Source organism: Pipistrellus hanaki (assembly GCF_964339955.1).
Source record: "Pipistrellus hanaki genome assembly, chromosome: 2".
Lineage (NCBI taxonomy): Eukaryota > Metazoa > Chordata > Mammalia > Chiroptera > Vespertilionidae > Pipistrellus > Pipistrellus hanaki.
The window spans coordinates 187,372,882-187,396,052 of record NC_140504.1 but is presented as its reverse complement, the minus strand read 5'-3'; the positions used below and the strand labels follow the sequence as shown (position 1 = coordinate 187,396,052).

At 35.4% G+C, this 23,171-nt stretch overlaps 1 protein-coding gene across 3 annotated transcripts in view; it reads right to left on the bottom strand.

The window, feature by feature from the left end:
* Positions 1 to 10,179: 10,179 nt before the first annotated feature.
* The window catches only part of HNRNPR (heterogeneous nuclear ribonucleoprotein R), a 39,016-nt gene continuing 26,024 nt past the window's right edge, over positions 10,180 to 23,171 (bottom strand). For all 3 annotated transcript variants that reach the window (XM_084874951.1, XM_084874950.1, XM_084874952.1), the window contains 4 exons: positions 20,401 to 20,606; positions 14,321 to 14,470; positions 11,596 to 11,717; positions 10,180 to 11,457 (listed from right to left, as the gene is read on the bottom strand). In XM_084874951.1, coding sequence (XP_084731077.1) covers positions 10,845 to 11,457; positions 11,596 to 11,717; positions 14,321 to 14,470; positions 20,401 to 20,606 — 1,091 coding nt within the window. In that variant the 3' untranslated portion in view covers positions 10,180 to 10,844. The remainder of the gene's footprint in view (positions 11,458 to 11,595; positions 11,718 to 14,320; positions 14,471 to 20,400; positions 20,607 to 23,171) is intronic.

Here is a 23,171-nt window from a genome sequence, read left to right as displayed (position 1 = left end):
ACTGCTTGTATAACACTTCTCAAGGATAAAACCCAGGATGGGAGTTTTTGGTAATTCCTATCATACTCAAAAGCTCACACTGTGGAGAAATAAACTGTCATAAGCATTTATCATTGCTTTACAAATTACAATATAAATACTAAAACTGCTATACAAATGTTGTTTAAAAGAGCAATAATGACTTTTTAGGAAGTATTAGCTAGTCACATTAATGTAAAATTTCACATCATTTATAATCTTCAATTAGGACATGGTTTGATTCCCGGTAAGGGAACATGACTTGGGTTGCGGGCTCAATTCCCAACAGGGACCATGCAGGAGGCAGCTGATCAATGATTTTCTCTCATCATTGATGTTTCTTTCTCTCTCCCCCCCCCCCCCTCCTTCTCCCTAATAATTGTATATTTTTAGCCTGGCTAGTGTGATTGAGCATCAACCTATGAACTATGAGGTCAAAGTTCAAGTCCTGGTCATGGCATATATGGGGGTTGTGGGCTGGATCCCCAGAGTGGGGCAGGTAGGAGGCAGCTAATCGATGATTCTGTCTCATCACTGATGTTTCTATCTCTTTCTTCCTCTCCTTTCCTCTCTGAAACCAATAAAAATATATTTTAATATGTGTGTCTTTTTAAAAAAATAATCTCCATCAGGCAAACATTTAGTATACAGAGAACAAAACCAATCTTGTGAAAAGTTTATTAAGGAGAGCTAGTTTTCTTAGAGCCAGACTAACAGAATCAAAGAAATGACTTGGTAAATTGTAAGGCATGGTAAATTGTAAGCCTTCAGCTCATCCATAATATGTATCACATTATTATCACGGTGACCTTAAATTTAGAACTGGTGAGTATTGAGAAATCCTGATTCTACTTTGAAATGCCCATTATTGTAAGCAATGAACCAAATTACACAGAATTCTAGAAGATATTATAATCCTTAAAAAATAGACTTTTAACAAAAATACTGTTTATTGACACTTTTTACTGTACAGCTCAATTTTTATGTAACAGAGCAGAAAATACCTTGAGTAATCTAAATCATTATTTTATTTTTTAAAAATGTCTCAAGACCAACTTTCTTTCTGTCTCAGGGAAAATAACACTTTCTCTAAGAATGCATAAAGAGAGTGGGTTCTCCACACCCCCAAGTTTATGGCTAAGCATAACGGCTTATGTATAATTCTGCATCTTGCGCGCGCACGCACGCGCACACACACATACTCGCACTCAGGTCTGACAAGTGAAACTCTTCTATGTCCTCGATATATGTAGAAGAGCTGAAATCAAATATTAAATGATAGAGAAGGCTTAACAAACCAACACTTAAAAAAATGCTTAAACACTAATATAGATAGAACTCAGAAATGAAGATAAATTTGAGTTTCGTGAATAAAGTATGTGAAATTAAAACTTTTTAAATTTTTAAGTCATTTGGAACATGGCACCCCTTTCCAAATCAAGTGTAGACTTGTTTTTTTGTTGTTGTTTTTTAAAGCTGTCTTAAGAGGCCAAAATCCAATGATATTTGGGCCTATGTTTTTTAGAAACAAACGATGGAAGAAAAAAAATGACAATTGAACTATCAACATAACACACACAAAAATACTTTAAAACAAAACTATTTACTCTAAATTCAAATTAGGTTGGCTTTATTTCAGGCATAACTTAAAGAGCTTTGAAGTAAACATAAAATTTAACATTTAAGCTGAAACCGGTTTGGCTCAGCGGTAGAGCGTTGGTCTGCGGACTGAAAGGTCCCGGGTTCGATTCAAGTCAAGGGCATGTACATTGGTTTTGGGCACATCCCCGGTGGGGGGGTGTGCAGGAGGCAGCTGGTCCATGTTTCTCTCTCATTGATCTTTCTAGCTCTCTCTCTCTCCCTTCCTCTCTGTAAAAAATCAACAAAATATATTTTTAAAAAAATTTAACATTTAATTCTAACCTCATAGTAAGTAGGCCTATTTCTAATCAAATAATTCAGAGTGAACATATACTTGAGGCAGAACATGTTTTAAACCCTGGTTTTGCCACTTTATAGGTATTGTATAACAAAAGACTTAACTCAATTTCTGAGTTCTTCATATGTAAAATAGGGACAATACCACCTACCTTTCAGGGTTGATGATTACACAGTACACAGAATATAAAGCAGTTCCTTAGCAGTGTCTGGTACAGAGGGCTCACATAGTTAATATATGTATTAACCTACCAAACAGCAAAGTATGTTTTCCATACTTCATCTGTATTTTTATTTTTCAAATTGAAAGTTTTAGATTATCAAGGACTACCTTCTAGCTCTTTTATATAAAAATGGATATACCTGCTATTACTACCGTATTTTCCGGCGTATAAGATGACACTGTGTTCTAGTAAAAAGGCTGCTCAGATTGGCCAGAGTCAGAGAGGCGGTCTATTAAAAAAAGAACTGGTGTTGCCTCGGAAGTGGGGGGTAGTCTTATACAGCAAATATAGGCCTAAACCTATGTTTTAACTGTAAAATTAGGGGGTCGTCTTATATGCCGGAAAATACGGTATTCTTCAACTTTCCCATCTTTTTATCTTAATCTACATTATTTTAAAGTCATTTAGCCAAAACCGGTTTGGCTCAGTGGATAATAGAGCGTCGGCCTGGGGACTGAAAGGTCCCAGGTACATCCCCAGTAGGAAGTGTGCAGGAGGCAGCTGATCGATGTTTCTCTCTCATCGGTGTTTCTAACTCTCTATTTCTCTAACTCTCCTTTCCTCTCTGTAAAAAATCAATAAAATATATATATTAAAAAAACAATAAAGTCATTTAATGATATTCTTCCTTAATTTGCTCTAATTAATGAATTTTAACCTTTTTTTGCAGAGATTTCAAAAAACAAACAAAAAAGCTCATGGGTATTTTTAGTAACCTATTAACTTTTTGAGCTTTCAGTAGCTATTTTTATCTTTTATGACTTTTGTTGCAATTTGTTTTCTGACCCAATGCCTAAGTAAACATGCCGTGACATTTCCTCAGTGACCTGAATTTAGGCTTTTTCCTTCCTATTGTTATTTTCCACCAATTCCCTAAAACTATTAAAGCCCGTCTTTCTAAATTAATTTCATTTTCTTGCAGATTATGTTCCTACCCTTCCTTTGGAATCCTAAACACTAGTAACTTTTGAGGTGGCCTTTACCAAAATTTAAAAAACCTTCATCTCGATTCAACTAGACTACCTTGATCTGTACCTTTTCTACTAAGGTCTACTTTCTGAAATTCCCCCCAAACGTGAAATCATCAGCCTATTCTAGTCATGAACGTTGGTATCACTAGGAGCTTGTGGGAAATGCAGGCTCTTGCCTCACCTCAAATCATTTGAATCAGAATCTTTTTTTAAACAGAATCTCCCAGGGATTCCACTCACATTACAGTTTGAGAGAATTGTTGAATAGTGAATTGTGACCTAAACAATTTAACTAGGAAACTAAAATAATGACCAGAAGTTATTTCAAAATTATTTTGATAAATACAATACAGATGGTCTCATTTAGATCCCCCCACCCTCATTTTGGAAAGACAAATAGAAATGACATTACAACTAATGTAATACCTACATTACTCTTCATGATTTAAAAAGTTCAATAACAATATTTATTGTTGGTTGTAGATAAAATTGTATATAGCTTATAGTCAAATATGATTAATCTAGTAAGTTTCTACTTTTTAACAGGAAGCATGAAAAGTTTCAGTATGACAAGACAATATTTAACATTGTAGTTGAATAAAAAAACTGTTCTTGCCCTGGCCAATTTGGAATGTGGACCCAAGGATCGGATGTTCGCTGATCAGTAAAGGACACATACCTTGGTTGCAGGTTTGATCCCCGGCCTGGGTTAAGAATATCCAGGAGGCAACCAGTCCACGTGTAGACACACCGATTTTCTCCCCCACCACCCACCCCTTCCACTCTCTCTAAAGATCAATGGGAAAATGTCCTCAGGTGAAGATTAAAGAAACAAAGAACAAACTCCCAACTCTTTTTGTTTAGTTTTTAAGAAAATGTCATGATTTCATGATCATGATTTCAGTCACAAATTTCAAGTCTAAATTAATAGAAATGTGATTTTCATAGCTGTAGGCAAAAGATATTCCTTTATGTGAATATAATACTCCTCACAGGAAAATACCTAATAAAATCTTACTTCTAAAAATTAACTAAATAAATTCAGGGCTTTAGGTAGAGCAAAAATACACCAATAGAGCCGAAGTTTAAAATCTCTGTCAGAAGCAACCCCTTTATTTTTGGAAAAAAATACACCACAAATATGTGAGCTGCTCCATCTCTAGCTCTACCAACACCTAAAGATGCCCAAGTTTAGATTATTTCTGTTAAAATATTTCTTCCTGTCTCAGTGACCTTTGATTTGGGGACAACAAAAAACAACAAAAACAGTAAACTCTTTCTGGAAAATACTGGCCAATGGGAAGTTATTTTGTCTATTTTTTATTTTAAAACAATAATCACTTTTTCTTCTCCATAGCTCTTTAACACTTTCCATTCAAAAAAGATAAGATACACTATGTTACTACGCCTTATGAAAAGTTCCTTTGTTTATAAATCATTAAGTTCCTATCACCTTCCTCCTTAATTTTTGTTATTTGGTACTGTCTGCAAAGAAATGAGCAAATCAAGTAGATTTCCATTCTAAATTGCAGGGCTTCTACTCTTTTGACTAAAGGAACTAAGAACACCCCAAGGAAAAGAAGTAAAAATAAAAGCTACTGTATTAAGTCTATCTTCAGGAGAGTGGGAATCAGCATGAAAAGAGAAACGTTCATAAAACGTACTGTAAGAAACAAAGAGGGGGCTCTTTCTATATGGTACTTCTTACACACGAAGTTATTACCTGCTGCTGCATCCAAACACAGCCTTCCTCAAATAGTACTTTATCACCTCCTTCACTTGCTGGCATGTCACGTCAGTTGGTCAAGGACACTGGGCAATAAAATGCTTACTGAAAGCATTATACAATGTTTCCCTCTGCCCACCTCTGTATGTTTTCTAGGATTATTTCTAATGTGGAAATGCTATAATTTCATCAGAAAAATGTTATGGCAGCCTGTCATACCAAAGCCAACATCCCTATCAGTAGACCTCGCTATAAACTCCAATAAAGCTATTTCTTGACACTTTAATAAACCCCCTTGATGTCAGTTCTTTTAGTCCTATTTCTTTACTGCCTTCCATGGAACAGGTGCCCAAATGAAGATAGGAAATCTATTTGACTTCAAATGTCTCAATTACAGAACTACTGAATTTGATTTGTATAATGGAATCTCATCACACAGCACCCAAAATCACCAACACAACATTTTGAACATGTTAAATTTTATTAAAAATATTTAACATTGTACAAATATTCCAATACAGTTATAGTACCTGAACGCTGTACCAAAAGCATGATTTTTATTAAACTGCTGATTAAATGGTCTTATAAGTGTTTCTATTTTAATAGTCTCATGTTACTGTATGCATATCAGCAACGTAATGTTTGCAGGAGCTTTCAGCTAATTATAGAAATAGCCTTGTAATATAGTGCTAAACATCATAATAGGCATCATTGAAGTACAATTGAACAGGCTACAGAAGTCCCTTTTGTCCAAATGACAAATCAAGATAAGATGTTCATGGGATCCTGATAAAGTTACTACATAAAATGAAAGCCCTTATTTATATTTGAGGAATGTATGCATTAAGTGCAATCTTAAAGTTTTATACTTTGATCTTTTCTACCACTGATACATGTATAAAATGTTTCAGAAGAGAACAAGTACCTTAACATAATGACACAATCGCTAAAGTTCTTCAAGTATTTCACTGCAGTGATGTTCAACTAGTCTACAGCAAGCTTAGAGATAAGTGTTTACATTCAGGACACCAACTAGCACATGTTTAACACCTAGAGATTCTTCCTGGACTGATATACCCAAACAACAAAGAAGGCGTAAGAATAGTGAGAAGATTCTTCAGGCATGAAAATCCAAAATTATTTTCAATCAGGGCTTGTATTACATTTTTAGATGGTTTGATCAGAAATGTCTAGTTATTAAATTTAATTTCCTCAATTTATACTTTACCTTAATGGAATTCCCTAATGAGTATGAAAGATTTTAATATTTAGCACTAATCTAAGAATTGACTCTTAATTCTACCAATATCTACTAATCCTATCAACTTTCCCTTGTTTCAAATGAAACACAAGTTGCTGATTAATTTGTTTCTGCTATGTTCAAGGTCCTAATATTTCACCTATGTATTTTCCTCTTGACACTAAAGTTGTTATATCAAATGTATCTTTATACTGAATCAACTATTGTTTTTCAAATTGCTAAAATGTAAGTTTCATTTTACAATGTTAAGATTTCATTTGGAGGATTTTAAAAAATTATTTCTCTTAAGTGTTTAACACCTCCTTTCTATCAACATTGTCCTATTTTTACTAATATTAGTTTGCAATATATATCCCTTAGATTGCATTATATGCTAATATACCAAATAAAAATGTAAATGTAATGAAGATATTGGATTGTTTGAAATCACAGTAAAAGAAAGCAAATTTATTGTCTTGCCAAGAGACATTATTTAGAATCTATCTTATAAAGTGTCTATTCTGATCACTTAAAATAATACCCTGAGTATTTCATTACTTTATATTGTAGGCCTTTCCTGCTAACCTATCAATTTGAGAATAAAGAGCATGAAGTACTTATTATATGTTCCTATTAAGAACAAAATTATTAAAAATCTTATTTTTCTATAAGGCCAACATAAATGCCCACTTATAGGATATGGGCATTCTCCCACACTTAATGCCCCACTACTAATAAAAAAAAATAGGAAAAAAAAAGTTCTTACCAACAATTCCACTGGTTATCGTCCCCAGCGAACCCCACCTAGCAAGTCGACATCATGACATGTCAGGTCAGGGCAGCCTCAACCTCGCTTCCCTGATAGTCAGGTGATAAAAGGAAGGAGTTAAAACAGGAAAAGTATACTTGCAGATTTCTGGATAACATCTGAAAATGATTAAAAAAAACAAAAGCAAAACAAAAAAAAACCCAGAGCTTCTGGTAACCTCTAAACAAAAAAATATATATGCATACACATTTTAAAAGAAAACTTTTCTATAAAGATTAACAGTAACTACTTCAAATTAAAATATTTAAATTACTGACCCATGCTTTAAGTATGCAATATTTTTAAAGCTTGGTGTTTTGCATTTCAAAGATGAGAACTAATCAACAAACTTCTATGCAAAAGTAAACATGACTGGTTAATGGATTTGTCATTCTGGATTCTCTAGTCAGTTATCCACTTCCCTACTCCACTTGCTTACTCTGAACAACTAAGTTAACAGAAGCTCTCATTCTTAGAGGAACATAAACACACTTATAAATCCAGTGCACTCTTTCTATAAGGCCTTTTTATAGCTCCTCAATTAAGAAACTTCACATAATTAATGATATCATTAATATTACTATTTCTTCCACATTACTTTGATTATAATGAATAGCTCAATATACCGGTAATAAAATTATCTTTGGAAAATCAAAGCAGCAAATTTTAACATAATAAGGAGTCTTTAAAATTAACAATAGCCTTATAGCAAGTATTTACTGGAAGGGTTTGGTTTTACAAATAATACACAATTAATAAAACATAGGTATGATTATCCAAATGGGCAGGAGGCAAATGATGTAATGAGTTTCAAGAATATTATATGGCTTTTCGCTAGGAATAGAATTTTATATCCCTTCTCTTTCGGAATTTAAAATATGCAATTTATTTTGATGTATTCTAACCTTTTTAAAAAAGAGGGTTTGCCTAAGTCAGATTCCAAAGTCAAGTGAGAGAAAAATTGTTTATTAATAGAAAGCATTGGGCTTTCTTATGCAGAATAACCAAAGGAACTAAAAAAACTAAAAAATTATGCTGAACTCTTGTTTAAAAAAACTAACTTCAGAACCATAGTAACTTAATTTCCGTATTAATTGACCAAATGTGGATTTATTAAAAATCTGGCAACTTATTAGAACATTTTTGCTTTTAAAAAATTAAAACAATGTCATATAAATACATTTAAGCAACTGCTATAAATGAGTGATCAAATAAAAATTAGAATTCCATTATGGGGAAGGGGTATATTTATGCCAATCTCAGGAGGGTAATTACAAAAGAAGTCTAATTCATCATAAAGTAAAAACTTCCTAACACACATTAATATAGCAGGCTCATAAATAAAATCAAATGAATTAGGTTGGGGAACAAAAAGATGACAGGAGTATAGAAAATCAATTTCCCAAAACTCATAATTTGTGCCTATTAAAAACAAAAATGAATGCAAATCTAGAATAAAGACCTTCCTCAATGGACATTTTTCAGATTTAGATATTAGATTTAGATTTCTGGGAAAAGTTGAGTTTTGAATCTATTTTTTCTGAATGCTGCTACAGCAATAGTTTACAAAGACAAGGTAAAAGCTCTAAAGTGAGACTTAATGTTTATAAAGTTTTATTTTACTGCTAAATAAATGAATCTATAAAACAATATTAGAGGAACATTTCTATAGATATATTTTTAATTGGTGAGAATAAAGTGTAATTTGCCATCGAAGAATGAATTTGATATGGAACCCAAGTTTTGTTCTTATGTTTTTGCTGGAGTTTTATCTTTTAGGATAGGTGGAGGAAGCATCATTTTATTCCAAGTCCTAATTTCTTTCATGGTAACTTTGTAGCTGGTACCATTTAATTTTTTAAGAAATACAAACAACTCCAATTTTATTTTTATATCCTTTCTTCTTTCCAAGATAAATCAGGGTTTTATTTAAGTCTAATTTAAATTTATAATAAGCTTCAAGTTGTATTTTCAAAGTTTAAAAGCAGTAAAGAATTTTTGGTGTCTTTACTTTTATACATGGGCATTAAAATACATCAACACAACTGGATCTAAGCTTTATCAAATACATACCCATGTTGACCTGAAACTACTCTAAAACAGACTATATAATTCCTTTATCAGTTTATAAAAAAATAGGAACATTAGTAAGGCCAGTTAACTTACTGTACTATGTAATAAGCACACTTTTAAAGAGAAATAAGATATACTTTCATCAAAAAATATTTTCTTATTAGAAACCCAAAATATAATCTAATCTAATCAAACTTGTAAAAAATTGAGTGGCTTATAATTTTGAAATCTAGCGCTACTGTTATAATGGACACCAAATAGAAACAAAACACAAAATAAGGTGTGTTGTTTTTAATTATTTCCCAATGGCTTGTTTTTATAATTTAAAAAGTTAGATCCACCTAAGAACAAAACGGAAGGGGAAATTTTGTAGTAATTTGAAACTGATCCAGACTTTACTGTACTGTAAAGTTTGGATTCTTTTGTTCCTCTTATTCTCAAGCAAAAAGGCCATTACAATAAATCAGAATTTCTAAAGGAAACAGGGAAAGAGACATTATGACCTGGCCAACAAAAACTTTGGCCATTAGGGGTAGTTAAAAAAAAAAAAAGGTGTTAACCAAAAGCCAGAAGTATGTTTTATTAGATATTTTTAAGCCTCTCTTGTAAGGCTTGTGTTTCTCAAAACAAATTTACATAGCAATAGTAAATCATATTCCTGAACTGAAGAGGCAGTCCCGATCATGTGTACTAAAACTGAGTTTCATCCGTAGTGCAATTGACACCACAATACTAACATTTTTTCCTGTTACATATGTATTCACTTATTCAGCAAATAAGGGCTCAGACAACAAATTATCCTTTATAGGAATAATGTGGGTCAAAATAAATTGCAATCTGCTTCCCTAATTCCACTTTATTTAACATAAATTATCCAAGGCCTGCAAGAATGTTCAAAAGCCATTGAACCTGTTTTATAAAAATAAGGATAAAATTTCAAAATTTAAGAGACTTTGAGAGAACACCAATCAATGAAGTGCTATTTGGAATAAATAATAGTATTTAGACTAAGCCTCAGTCTGATAGCCACGATACGTATTGAAATAGACAAGAAATTTTGCATGAATTTGATCACTCACATAGGCAGTTATAGTTTGAAAACAATATTCCTTGCAAGGATTACGAATAAAATAATGTTTTAGGACACAATTGAATTTGAAATAGGTAATGTTTTGAATAGATTTTTGAGTTTTATTGAAATCTTACATTAACAAGAAATTGGAAATACAATCACATCAAAGAACAAATTGTCACGGCTTTGACGTTTAAGCCAAACAAATTTTGTAGGGCAGATTTCAAAAAGGTGTGAAGTAATAACAATTTAAAAACACAGTTAACCTACTTCTAGGAATGCAAAACATACAATCATAGGTTATTTTCAATACAAGAAAACTTAAATTTTTGTTTGCTTTAATTTCTTAAAACTACTAAGACAAAGTACTAGCTTGTATTTTTATTTACAGCATACTCCATACTCCTATGTAATCTATCTCAAATGCAAAAAAATGAAACTGTCCAAAACCAAAGGTTCTGCAAAATCATGATTTAACAGTGTGCTCAGCTTGTTTTAAAGCTAAAAATGAAGCCTGAAACAATAAAAGCATTGTAATCCCCAGAATAAGGGAACTCTGCAAGCCCAATAATGTCCAAGAGCAATTATGAAAAGAGGAAAAAATAAAAAGACTTGAGTATATACACAATAATGATTTCTTCAGCCCAATACAAATGGCAGCAAATTGCTACTTAAAGATGAAACAGTTAAGCCAATTTTTGTGTTTTTTTGAAGAATGTAGTAGATCTAGAGCCAATCGTGTCTTGCCAATATCATTTTCAAGCCCTCACTTGTCTATTTCCACTGTTGCCCATAAGTATCCTGATAAAATTCCTGGTTGTCATTATTGTAACCATAGTTACCAGTATAGTCACCACCTTGTTGAAGCGGCTGCTGAGCGATGGGTTGAGAACCCCAGTTCTGTTGGTTGTTGGTCTGACGGCGCTTGGAATCAGGTTGGTTGTACCCATCTGCCTTTCTCTTGCCACCTACATTGCCCCCACGATTGCCCCGAGAGCCACGGGAACCACGGCCTCTCTGCTGTTGTGACGGACCCCCTCTGCCACCCCTAGAGCCTCTTGGTGGTCCCAAAGGTGCCCCCCTCTGTGAATAGCCAGTTCTACCTCTTGGAGGTGGTGCTCCCCGCCCCCTTGGTGGTGGTGGAGCACCTCGCCCTCCCCTTCCTCCTCCTCTTCCTCTTACTGCATAGCCATCATCATAGCCGTAGTAGGGATCTTCATAGCCTCCACGATAGTCGTGATAATCATAACCATAGTAATCATCATAGTAATCTTCATAGCCATAGTAATCTGGAGGGTAGCCATATCCACCTCTCCCCCCACCACGACCCCGACCTCTAATTGGAGGTGGCATGCGAGGAGGAGGGTGATAGTAATAATCTTCATACCTAACAATGGAGGGAAGGGAGAAAAGAAAAAACAAATTAGCTTACTTCATGACTCTTTCTGATTTTGTTTTATTAACCTGATCTCCGCTATCAAGTTATTCTCTGTTCAAAGATGTATTTACTAAAATGCAGACTCACGCAGTACTTCTGGAGGCCTGTCTAGCAGCTTGGCGTTCTTTTCTTTTCTTGTCTGGTGGCTTGGCTAAGACTATTTCAATTTCTTCCCCTTCTATTTCTTTGCCATTCATTTCATCCATGGCCTATACAGAATAAGAAAAATAAATTTATTTTACAAGTAATACTTTAAAACATAACTACATAAGCATATCTGTGCCAGTTAATACACTAATAAACAATTTAAATATTTTAATTTGCAAATGATGAGTCCAGCCACAAAGTATAAAAAAATAATGGAAGTACCTGTTTCCCTCAATCTCACCCCCTCTTATATGTAAACAATAATGAGCAAAAAACTGAAGCCCTATTCTTATATTTAAAAAAGTAAAAGGGTCACCTATTGCTGTTCCTTAATTCCAAATAACCAACTCTTCAATGCTTAGCCATACTAAAGAGGCAAATCCACTCATGGGGAAGATGCCAGTATCACAAACTTTTCAGGATTCCAAGTTTTAAATAAATATATAGCATTTAACATGTAGGTGTTCTTACATTGTTCTTCCATAAAAATTTTAAGGGGGGAGAGGATAAGAGATCAACCAAAGAACTTGTATGTATGCATATAAGCATAACCAATAGTCACAGACACTAGGGGGGGATGTGCTGGGGGATGGGGGAGGCCATGGAGAGGTCAATGGGGGGGGGGGGGGGGCGGGAAATGGAGACATACGTAATACTATATGTAATACTTTAAACAATAAAGAATTTTAAAAAAACATTTTTAAAAAAATTTTAAGAATGGGATATACAAATGAGGTCTTTGATAAGATTAGCAGTGAAATTCAACAAGAAATTGACACAAACACAGTCTAGGTTTCCCTCACCAACACTTCATCTGGAACATACTTTGCCTAAACAAAAGCACAGAGCCCAGAAAAAACCTGACCTAATGAAGTACTCACCTGGAGGACAATAATCAAAAGCATTCTATGCTCTAGTCCTTTATGTTGTTCCACCTTATAGCCTCTGCCATGCTTCAAGGTTCAGGTGACTCTAACAAAATATCACCTCACCACAGTTTTTCTATTTCCCTAAACAACCATTTCTTCTCTAGGCATAAAGAGCATTTAGTGATTTACAAGTATCCAGTCAAATCCATCCTTCTCTAGATACTAATTTTCTTCCTTTACCACCTTAGCTTTTGGCTACTTCAGCTAAAACTAAAAGAGGCTATAGAAGTTTCTGGTCTAAACAACAGAATAGAGCAACAGTCGCCAACCAGTGGTCCGTGAGGTCCGAAAGGTTGGCGACCGCTGAGAAGAGCATCTCCTCGCTCACCTGCTATAGCGATGAATGTGATTCCCTGCTGCCGACCTAAAAATTTTGTAATTTTACAGACTTGTTTGGCAAACCACCCTACCAGTTTTTATGGACCTGTTATTTAATACCAATTAAATCAAAGGACTATTTAGATGGTATAAACTTATTAGTTATCAGTGTTTCATACTATTGGCAATTTCAAAAGGCATACATTAAATTCTGTACTAAGTTGTGAATTGTATAAGCAATAATGTTTAATTAATTAGCTGCCATGAAAAAGCAAATCAATCAATTCCAAATAGTCAAAGATTTTCTACAAGGCACATTTAAAAGCAGTACCCTGGGCAAAGGCCTGGGAGAGAGAAAAGCTGGATGGAGGGGGGTAAAGGAGGGAAAAAAGGGAGACATCTGTAATACTGCCAAAAAAAAAAAAAAGCAGTATCCTGGACAAGAAAGAAAATTGATCAACTACCATGTTTCCCCAAAAATAAGACATTCTCCGAAAATAAGACCTAGCACATGGAAAGATAAGACATCCCCTGAAAATAAGACCCAGCGCAACTTTGGGAGAAAAAATTAATATAAGACACTGTCTTATTTTCGGGGGAAAGGGTAAAAGGTGGTACCACTCACTCCACCAATAAAACATGTAGAAAAAGAAGCAAGACGGAGCCAATTGAGAATTCTGGATCCATCTTCCCAAGTACAAAAAGGCGCCATGAATGAATGAATGAATGAATGAATTAATTAATTAATTAATTAATGAGAAAAGCTTTTATTAGTGTCATCCGTCCCCACTTAATTAATGAGAAAAGCTTTTATTAGTGTCATCCGTCCCCACTACTGCCAAAGGACGGAGAACAAGGGAAAAAAGAAACTAGAAATTTCACCCATTAAAGATGGCACTGATGCTCAGTCAGTGTTGCTCAGTGGTTGAGCATGAACCCACGAAATAGGTCACGGTTCAATCCCCAGAGTTGGCAGGAGGCAGCCAATAGAAGATTCTCTCTCATCACTGATGTTTCTATCTCCCTCTCCTTTTCCCTCTGAAATCTATAAAAATATATTTATTTTTTTTAAAAAAGGTTCCGAGTTTGGCAAAGTTGAAAACCAATTTTAGCCGGGACCGGTTTGGCTCAATGGATAGAGCGTCGGCTTGGGGACTGAAGGGTCCCGGGTTCGATTCCGGTCAAGGGCATGTACCTTGGTTGCGGCATATCCCCAGTAGGGGGTGTGCAAGAGGCAACTGATCGATGACTCTCTCTCTCATCGATGTTTCTAACTCTCTATCTCTCTCCCTTCCTCTCTGTACAAAATCAATATATTTAAAAAAAAAAAAAGAAAACCAATTTTAATTTTTAAAGGCACTACACATGTTTATCAAGTTTTAACAGCAGATTCAAATATCAAGAAACAAAATTTCTACCTTAACAGCGGCTCCTCTATCTTCAAAATGAACAAATGCATAATCTTTCAACTTCTTCACCCTTTCGAGTTTTCCAAATTCAGAAAACGACTTTTCCAATATTTCTTCTGTAACTGTAGTAGCCAAGTTTCTCACAAATAAAACTTTTACCTAATACAACAAATATAAAAAATTGGCATTGACTACTTAGTTATAGCTGGTCTTACATTAAAGTATTTCTTCCTATCTTCATGGCATAGGCTTTTTCCCTCTAAAACATTAAGTGCTATGATAAAAGGTATAAAAATTGCCAACAAAATGATTCAGATATTAGTTACCGATTTATATAAATATTGGTTCCTTCCCAGGTCCTATAATTAAAGTGCCTAACATTGTAAATAAACCAACAAATTAATTATTACTAAGAACTTACAAATTTTGCATGGACCCTAAGTCTCCCTTAAATAAGTTTTTCTGTTTTTTTTTTCCCCCTAGTGGAACTGGATAAGCTGATTCTAAAGTTCATCTGAAAAAATAAGCAAATATATCTAGGAAAAAGATAAGAAAAAAATTTAGAGACTAACCTTACCAGATATAACAACCATAATGCTTAAATCATTCAATCAGTGTAATGTTAATCTGGATAAAAATAGAAGTCAGACCCACATCTCACACGATATCCCAGGATAAACTCCAATAGAAACACACACACACAAAAGGATGATGGGGAAGGGAGAAAATGAAAGTGCTAGAAGAAAAAATGTTTTTATAACACACATTGGGGAAGGCTTTGTGACTCAAAATTTATTAACTATAAGTCTATAAACTATAAAAGAGTGATGGATTCAACTACTAAAAATAAATGGCTTCACCTGACCAGCGTGGCTCAGTGGTTGAGCATCGACCTATAAACCAAGAGGCCACGGTTCCATTCCCCATCAGGGCACATGCCCGGGTTGTGTATTTGATTCCCCAGTGTGGGGCGTGCAGAAGGCAGCTGATCAGTGATTTTCTCTCATCATTGATATTTCTATCTCTCTTTCCCTCTCCCTTCCTCTCTGAAATAAATAAATAAAATAAATAAATAAATAAATAAATAAATAAATAAATAGATTCTACATAGCAAAAAATACAAGCAAAGTAAAAAACCAAATGACTTATATAACAAAGAGTTAATCTTTCTTTTATATCAGCGATCCAGAAAATAAAAAACTCAACAGAAAAACTGAATAGAAAAATATGCAAAAATTCATGATTATATGGTTCATACAAAAAAAAAATACAAAAAAAAACAAAACAAAAAAACACACAAGAAAACACACAAATGACTGGAAAACAGTAAAAACTTAAACTCATGCATAGTAAGAGAAGAAAACTCTTAACAGCTTCGAAATATTTGTTATCAAACTGGCAAAATCCAAAAGTTTAAAGATACACTAATTTTGACAAGGATGAGAAGAGGCCTCTTGTATTTCACTGGTAGGAGAGTAAAACAATATGGTTCACTTCCCAAAGAGGAGAATATAATCATCTTAGTAATAACAGATGCATTTACCTGTAGGCCCACAATTCTACCCCCGAGAATCTATCCTACAGATATATCCGTACTTGTATCAACTGACATGACAAAAGCTTATTCACTACAGAAACAAACTAAAAGACTAAAACAACCCAACGTCCAGCTGGTTGAATATACTGTAGTACATCCACCAAATGAAACACTATGTAACCATATAAAAAAAATGAAGAAAGAAAAAAAAGAGGAAGAGTTCTAGCTGGTTTGTCTAAGTGGATAGAGCATCAGCCTGCGGACTGAAGGGTCCTGGGTTTGATTTCAGTCAAGGGCAAATGCCTGGGTTGCAGGCTTAAACCTTATTAGGTGTTGTGCAGGAGGCAGCCAATCAATAATTCTCATCATTGATGTTTCTCTCTCTCTCTCTTCCTCTCGTTTCCTTTCTAAAATCAATAAAATTATATTTTCAAAACACACACACAGAAGTGTATCATTGGGCATGTGGAGGTATTATTGATATGAGATAATGCTAAGTAACAGATTTACTATCTGAAAAGGGATTTACTATCGGGGAAAGGGAGGGAGGAAGAGACTGAACATAAACTGTGCACCTATGGATGAGGACAATGGGGGATGGGGAGGGGGCGGAGGGTGGGGTGGGAACCTGGTGGAGGGGGGAAGAAATGAGGAACCTTTGTAATAATATGAACAATAAAGATTGATTAAAAAAAAAATAAATAAAAAAAAAGAAAAAAAAAAAAAAAAAAAAAAAACACACACACACAAAAAAAGGAAGAGTTCTAAGAGTAGACGTGGAGAGATTGCTAGGATACATTGTTGATAAGACTTTTTTCCCCCATTTCTGAAACAGGGATCAGAAACTTACAGTCAATGTGACAGATAAGCACTGTCATACTTTAATTGGCAACATTTATAATTTCTTAGTGGTACTTATAATAATGGTATACCTTCCTTAGAGCTGATGAAATAATGGTAAATAAAACAAATAAGAAACAGTAAAAACAAGTTACCAGCAACCACTTGTATAAGAAGCAGGGAAAGACTACATCATCAATATTTGCCAGTATTTGCCCAAGAAAACACGAAAAGATAATAAGAGACTACTAAAACTGAATGCCTATAGGGAACCAAGGGTAAGATACAGATATGGTAGAAGGAGCTAGGATGAAATTGGGACTTCTCTGTCTATACCTTTCTATAAAATTTTGATTTCTAAGCTAAGGAAATATATTAACTATTCAAAACATATCTACTGAACAAAGTGTTGCTAGATAAATAGAAAGGAGGGAGAAAATCTTAATTCAATGGGTGAAAAAAATGGAACAGTTTTCCTCTCTCCCTCTATCTTCTTTATTTTTCTAAATGTTGTCAATACTGAAGTATAACTACATCAGACAGGCCTCCACTGATTTCCTTTTTAACTAAACATAGATCTCTTATCTTTTGCTGAAATGAAACCATAATATACTATATAAAAATTACTTGTTACCCTAGCTGGTTTGGCTCAGTGGATAGAGCGTCGGCCTGCAGACTGAAGGGTCCCAGGTTCGATTCTGGTCAAGGGCACATGCCCAGTTTGCGGGCTCAAGTCCCCTGTGGGAGGCGTACAGGAGGCAGCCGATCAGTGATTTTCTCTCATCATTGATGTTTCTCTCTTTCCTTCTCTGAAATCAATAAAAATATTTTTTTAATTACTTGTTAAAATTGTATTAAGAAAGATACATTTATTTAGATTCTTAGATTCTAAAACAGATTTTAAAACTGATCCAACTTGGTAGAAGATCTTCAATAAATTGTAACACTGATAGAGTGAACAGCAAAAGCTTTACTCTATTGTGTATATTAGAAAACAATAAAGAGTAAGTAATATTCAAGTTTATTCAATCAGTATTATTCTAGTTTATAGAGGCCACCTATTCTTTTTTTGTTGTTGTTGTTTTTTTAATATATTTTATTGATTTTGTACAGAGAGGAAGGGAGAGAGATAGAGAGTTAGAAACATCGATGAGAGAGTCATCGATCAGTTGCCTCTTGCACACCCCCTACTGGGGATATGCCCGCAACCAAGGTACATGCCCTTGACCGGAATCGAACCCGGGACCCCTCAGTCCCCAAGCCGACACTCTATCCATTGAGCCAAACCGGTCTTGGAGAGGCCACCTATTCATTCCAAAATTCATTTCATATGCAGAAAAAAAGTTACTAGAATTAATTTGAAGTTTTCTAACCCTATAAAAAGATTTAGGATACATTTCAATCTGAAAGGTTATCAGAAGTATGTGAAAAGTGATTGATGAGAAAATTAGTAGCTATATTTGGGGGATCTGATTCCCCTTGTATAATGTGTAATAAACCTATAGTACTATTTTTAAAATGTTTTTTATAGGATAAGCAATACAGGATACAATATAGTTTCTACAAGGTAGATTCAAAGTTATAAGAGATCTGAAGATATTTATCCAATCCTAATAAAATAGGTCACATCCAAATTCAGTAAGTTTGTCCCAGTCACAATTGGGAGAACATGTGAAACTGAAATCAAACTAGAAAAGGAAGGAAGGAAGGAAGGAAGGAAGGAAGGAAGGAAGGAAGGAAGGAAGGAAGGCAGGCAGGCAGGCAGGCAGGCATGATCTATTCAGGGAATATGTTAAAAAGATACTGAGCAGCACATCTGAGAGCCTTTCTGGTTCATTCTCAATGGATCTTCTGTTTAACACAAAGATGTTTTTGCCTACAAAAAATTTATCATACTAATATAAACTGGGGCTCTCCAAACTAATCAGAGTGAGGACTGCCTTCTCAGAACCTAGAGGCAGATTTTTTTTTTTTTAAATACATTTTATTGATTTTTTACAGAGAGGAAGGGAGAGAGATAGAGAGCTAGAAACATCGATGAGAGAGAAACATCGACCAGCTGCCTCTTGCACACCCCCCACCGGGGTTGTGCCCGCAACCAATGTACATGCCCTTGACCAGAATCGAACTCGGGACCTTTCAGTCCGCAGACCGACGCTCTACCGCTGAGCCAAACTGGTTTCGGCTAGAGGCAGATTTCTTATCCAGAAGAATCAAATCACTAAGTTATTTTATTTATTTTTTAAAATATATTTTATTTATTTTTTACAGAGAGGAAGGGAGAGAGATAGAGAGCTAGAAACGTTGATGAGAGAGAAACATCGACCAGCTGCCTCTTGCACACCCCCTACCGGGGATGTGCCTGCAACCAATGTACATGCCCCTGACCGGAATCGAACTCGGGACCTTTCAGTCCGCAGACCGACGCTCTACCACTGAGCCAAACCGGTTTCGGCCAAATCACTAAGTTATGACCATCCATAAAGTTGCTGCCTCCCTGAGAAGGGAAAAGACATTTACCAAAATACTCAAAAACTCATTAAAAGGGACAGAGATGCAACTCTAACGTGTCCCTTCAATTCCAGGACTCACCCAAAGGAAAGCCTGAGAATGAGGATTCATGGCACCATCTGTTACCAGGCAAAGATCTTGGCAATGCAAGGACAGGACAGGAAAACGAGGTCCCTCTACACTCTACAGGACTTGCCATGCATATTTTGCCACTACCATATAACAGCAAACATGTAAACCTTTTGCCTTTCTTCACAAGGACAATACCCTAAAGTAGGGGTGTCGAACTCAATCAGAGAAGGGGCCAAAATCTAAAATCCAGCCTAAATCGCGGGCCGAATGGTTTACTGAACAGTCATAAACTGACAATGTCATAAACTGACAGCGGAGTGCAGTGATGACAGCGCGGTGCGGGCCACATTGCAAGGCCTGGCCGGCCAGATTTGGCCCGCGGGCCTTGTGTTTGACACATGTGCCCTAAAGGAAGCTTGATAATTAAAAAAAAGAAAAAAAAACTTTTTAAAATAAGAGGAAAAAAATTAAATATAAATCAAATTATTCCTGGCCATTTAATAAGTCATAATATGGTCAATGAAGATTATAATTCAAACTTTACCTCTTCCTTTACTAAGACCTTGTATTTTTTCTTTTTTTTTTCTTTTTAAACCTCTGTATTCCTTATAATGCCTAGCACTAAACAAATTCTCAGGGTGTATAAAAATACTTAATGGAAGGGATTTCATTTCAGTTCTTTACACGTTTAATCAGCAAGAAAAGGAATGGTTAATGGAAATTCCTGAATATTAAGAAAGGCTGTTGCCGAAACCAGTTTGGCTCAGTGAATAGAGCATCGGCCTGCGGACTGAAAGATCCGGGGTTCGATTCTGGTCAAGGGCATGTACCTTGGTTGCAGGCACATCCCAGTAGGGGGTGTGCAGGAGGCAGCTCATTGATTTTCTCTCTCATCGATGTTTCTAATTCTCTATCCCTCTCACTTCCTCTCTGTAAAAAAATCAATAAAATACATTAAAAAAGAAAAAAGAAAAAGAAAGACTGATGTTTGGTGTTAAAACAGGTCCTTGCCTAAATAGTTAAAATCAAGAGCTATAATATTAAGAAAAAACTCAAAAAATTTTGAGCTTCATTCTGAGTATAAAATTTAAATTATGACCACACCTCCATCCCAGGCAAATGCATTTACCTTAGCCATGACTTCTGGATCTGGTTCTTCCACAGGGTCAGCCCATTCAACTGTAACTACATTTCCCCATACTTTTACTTTTCCACTCATCAGCCGGCGTCTGGCTTGTGCTGCTGACTTGTGATCCTCATATTCAAGGAAGCAGAACCCCCGATTCTTCTTTTTGTCATCGGGTTGATGATAGAGAATAACGTCCACCAAACCCTCTGTTAAACCAACAGCCAGATATATAAGCCAAAAGCATCCACCACACATCTACTGATTAGGCAGACCTAAATCCACTTGCCTAAAAGCAAAAAATAACTGAAGAAGCCTCAAAATGATTCACTAATTATCTAATCCAACAATTTAATCAGCATTATTAGATATAAGGTTTGGGACAATATTTTTATGTTTCCTTTTAATTTTAGGGGTTGTAAAGATAATGCCATAAGCAACAGGTGCAACTACTACATTTTGACAATAAAACTTTCTACAGTGTTTTAGAGGTTTGATGTAACATAACCTTATAATTTATAAAAATACTACCTCAAGAGACTTAAACATCAAATTATTGATATAAATCCAAGAGAACTAAGATTCAACAACTAACCATCTTGGGTCTAACTTAAAGTTAGTTTTTACTAAGAATAAAAATAATTGCTAAATACTGGTGTCCCTCTGGTCTATCCTGTGCCCTCATCTTTTCATAAGTTTTCTTTCTAGGTAAAAAACAGCTAGTTCCTACTCTTAAATACTATCTATATCCTTAAGAATGCTTACATTTTATTTCTATCCCAGACTTAAAGACATTTCAAATTAACAGTCCAAAACTGTACCACCACTCCCCAAGTCTGTCTTCTTTAGACTTTCCTACTTAATAAACAGTACTATCTCCTGGATTTCTCAAGCCAGAAATTAAAAACTCATTCTTGATTTCCTCCTTTATTTCATCTCCCCTATCCAATTCCAAGCCAATCTACTTCTTGCATCTCCACAGCTCAATCTTCTATATGAACATTATGAAAGCTTCTACTCTTTACCCCTTTCTAAGCCATTATCTATACAGCAATAGGAATAATATTCTGAAAACATAAAACAGATGTTATTCCCTGTTTAAGACCTTCAAATACCATCTCATTATACATACACTAAAATCAAAACTCCTTACATGGTCGACAAAAGTCCTACCTACTTCATTTCACATAATTCTACCCCTAATTCTAACTTTTAAAAACACTGGCTTTGTATTCACTTTATCATACCAAGTTCTTTCTTGCCTTAGAACACAGGCATGTATTACTCACTTGGAATGCCTCTTTGTATGCTACATTCTTCTCATTCTTCATGTCTTGGATGAAATGTCACCATATCAGAAAAGGCTTCCATAACCATCAAATCCCCAATAGTAGCTATTCTCTACCTAAATATCCCCTATTTCCTTCTTCACAGTGCTTACCACAATGTGTAAATATTTCTTTAATTCTGGTGGGAAATCTCTCCTTTCCCAGAATGTAAGCTCTACAAGGCAGAGACTAGATCTCTTATTCACCACTGTATCCCAGCAGATAGAACAATACCAGCACTTAATAGGCACTGGATAAACACTTGCTGAAAAATGAATACATGGATATAAAGCTAGAAAGGAGTTGGTAAATTATGATAAATTAGAGGCCCAGTGCATGAAAATTATGCATGGCGGCGTGGGGGGGGTAAGAAGGGGGAGGTCCCCTCAGCCTGGCCTGCACCCTCTCGCTGTCCGGGAGCCCTTGGGAAGCAGACCAAAGCCATCAGTCGGACATCCTTAGTGCCTACGTGGAGGCAGGAGACAACTCTGCTGTGCTCGCCAGCTGTGAGCCCGGTTTCTGGCTGGGCGGCTCTCCCCATGGGAGTGCACTGACCTCCGGAGGCAGCTCCTGTGTTGAGCGTCTGCTCCCTGGTGGTCATTGTGCATCATAGCTACCAGTCATTCCACCGTTTGGTAGATTTGCATATTAGCCCTAATTATATAGGATTATTATATAGGATAGTGGCAGTGGTTACAATGTGGGATGCTAGAAGTAAAAAATTCCGGAGTGGCTAGAATTTGGGGGAACAAGTTCCAGAATGTGATCTGCATGTGGGAGAGCTGAAGTAAAGGACTGAAGATGGGGTGGTAATAAAACTAGGTTAGGGTACTGGATGATGCCTCTATGGTAAAAGTACTAAGAGTAAGTCAATTTAGGACAGAAGAGGAAGACAGTGAGCCAGAAGCAACCTTTAATTTAATAAGACAAATTGAAACCAGAAGAGCAATGGATGACAGCTGGAAGGAAGGGAAAAGGATAGTATATTTGGATGACAAAAATGTAAAGGAATAGTGGGGTTTTCTTTAAAAGGGAAAGTAACAGTCTAAAAAAATGTTTTTTAAACCACAGCTGGTATTTAGTAGCTCTCTATTAGCATTTTAAAAATGGAAATAGAAAAGGAAATATCAGACTAAATCATGTAAAGTAGTAAAAGTATATGGTTTCATTAAATTTTGTTTCAGTTACATATAAATGTATAGACTAATGTAAAAACATATACATTGTAATATAAAATGTACTTCTCAATCAATTCCATCCATTTAGAATTGCAAATTTTGAAAAATATGATCTAGAAGAGCTAACAGGAAGAGGCTAAGAATCCTAATCCCTTTGGACCTAAAGTACACTGGATGTCAGAAGGGGAAAGCCTTCACTTGAAGACCACAGGGCAAAAACTCTGGCAAAAGCCAAGGTTCAATTAAGGTAAAGTGAAGGGGACATTTT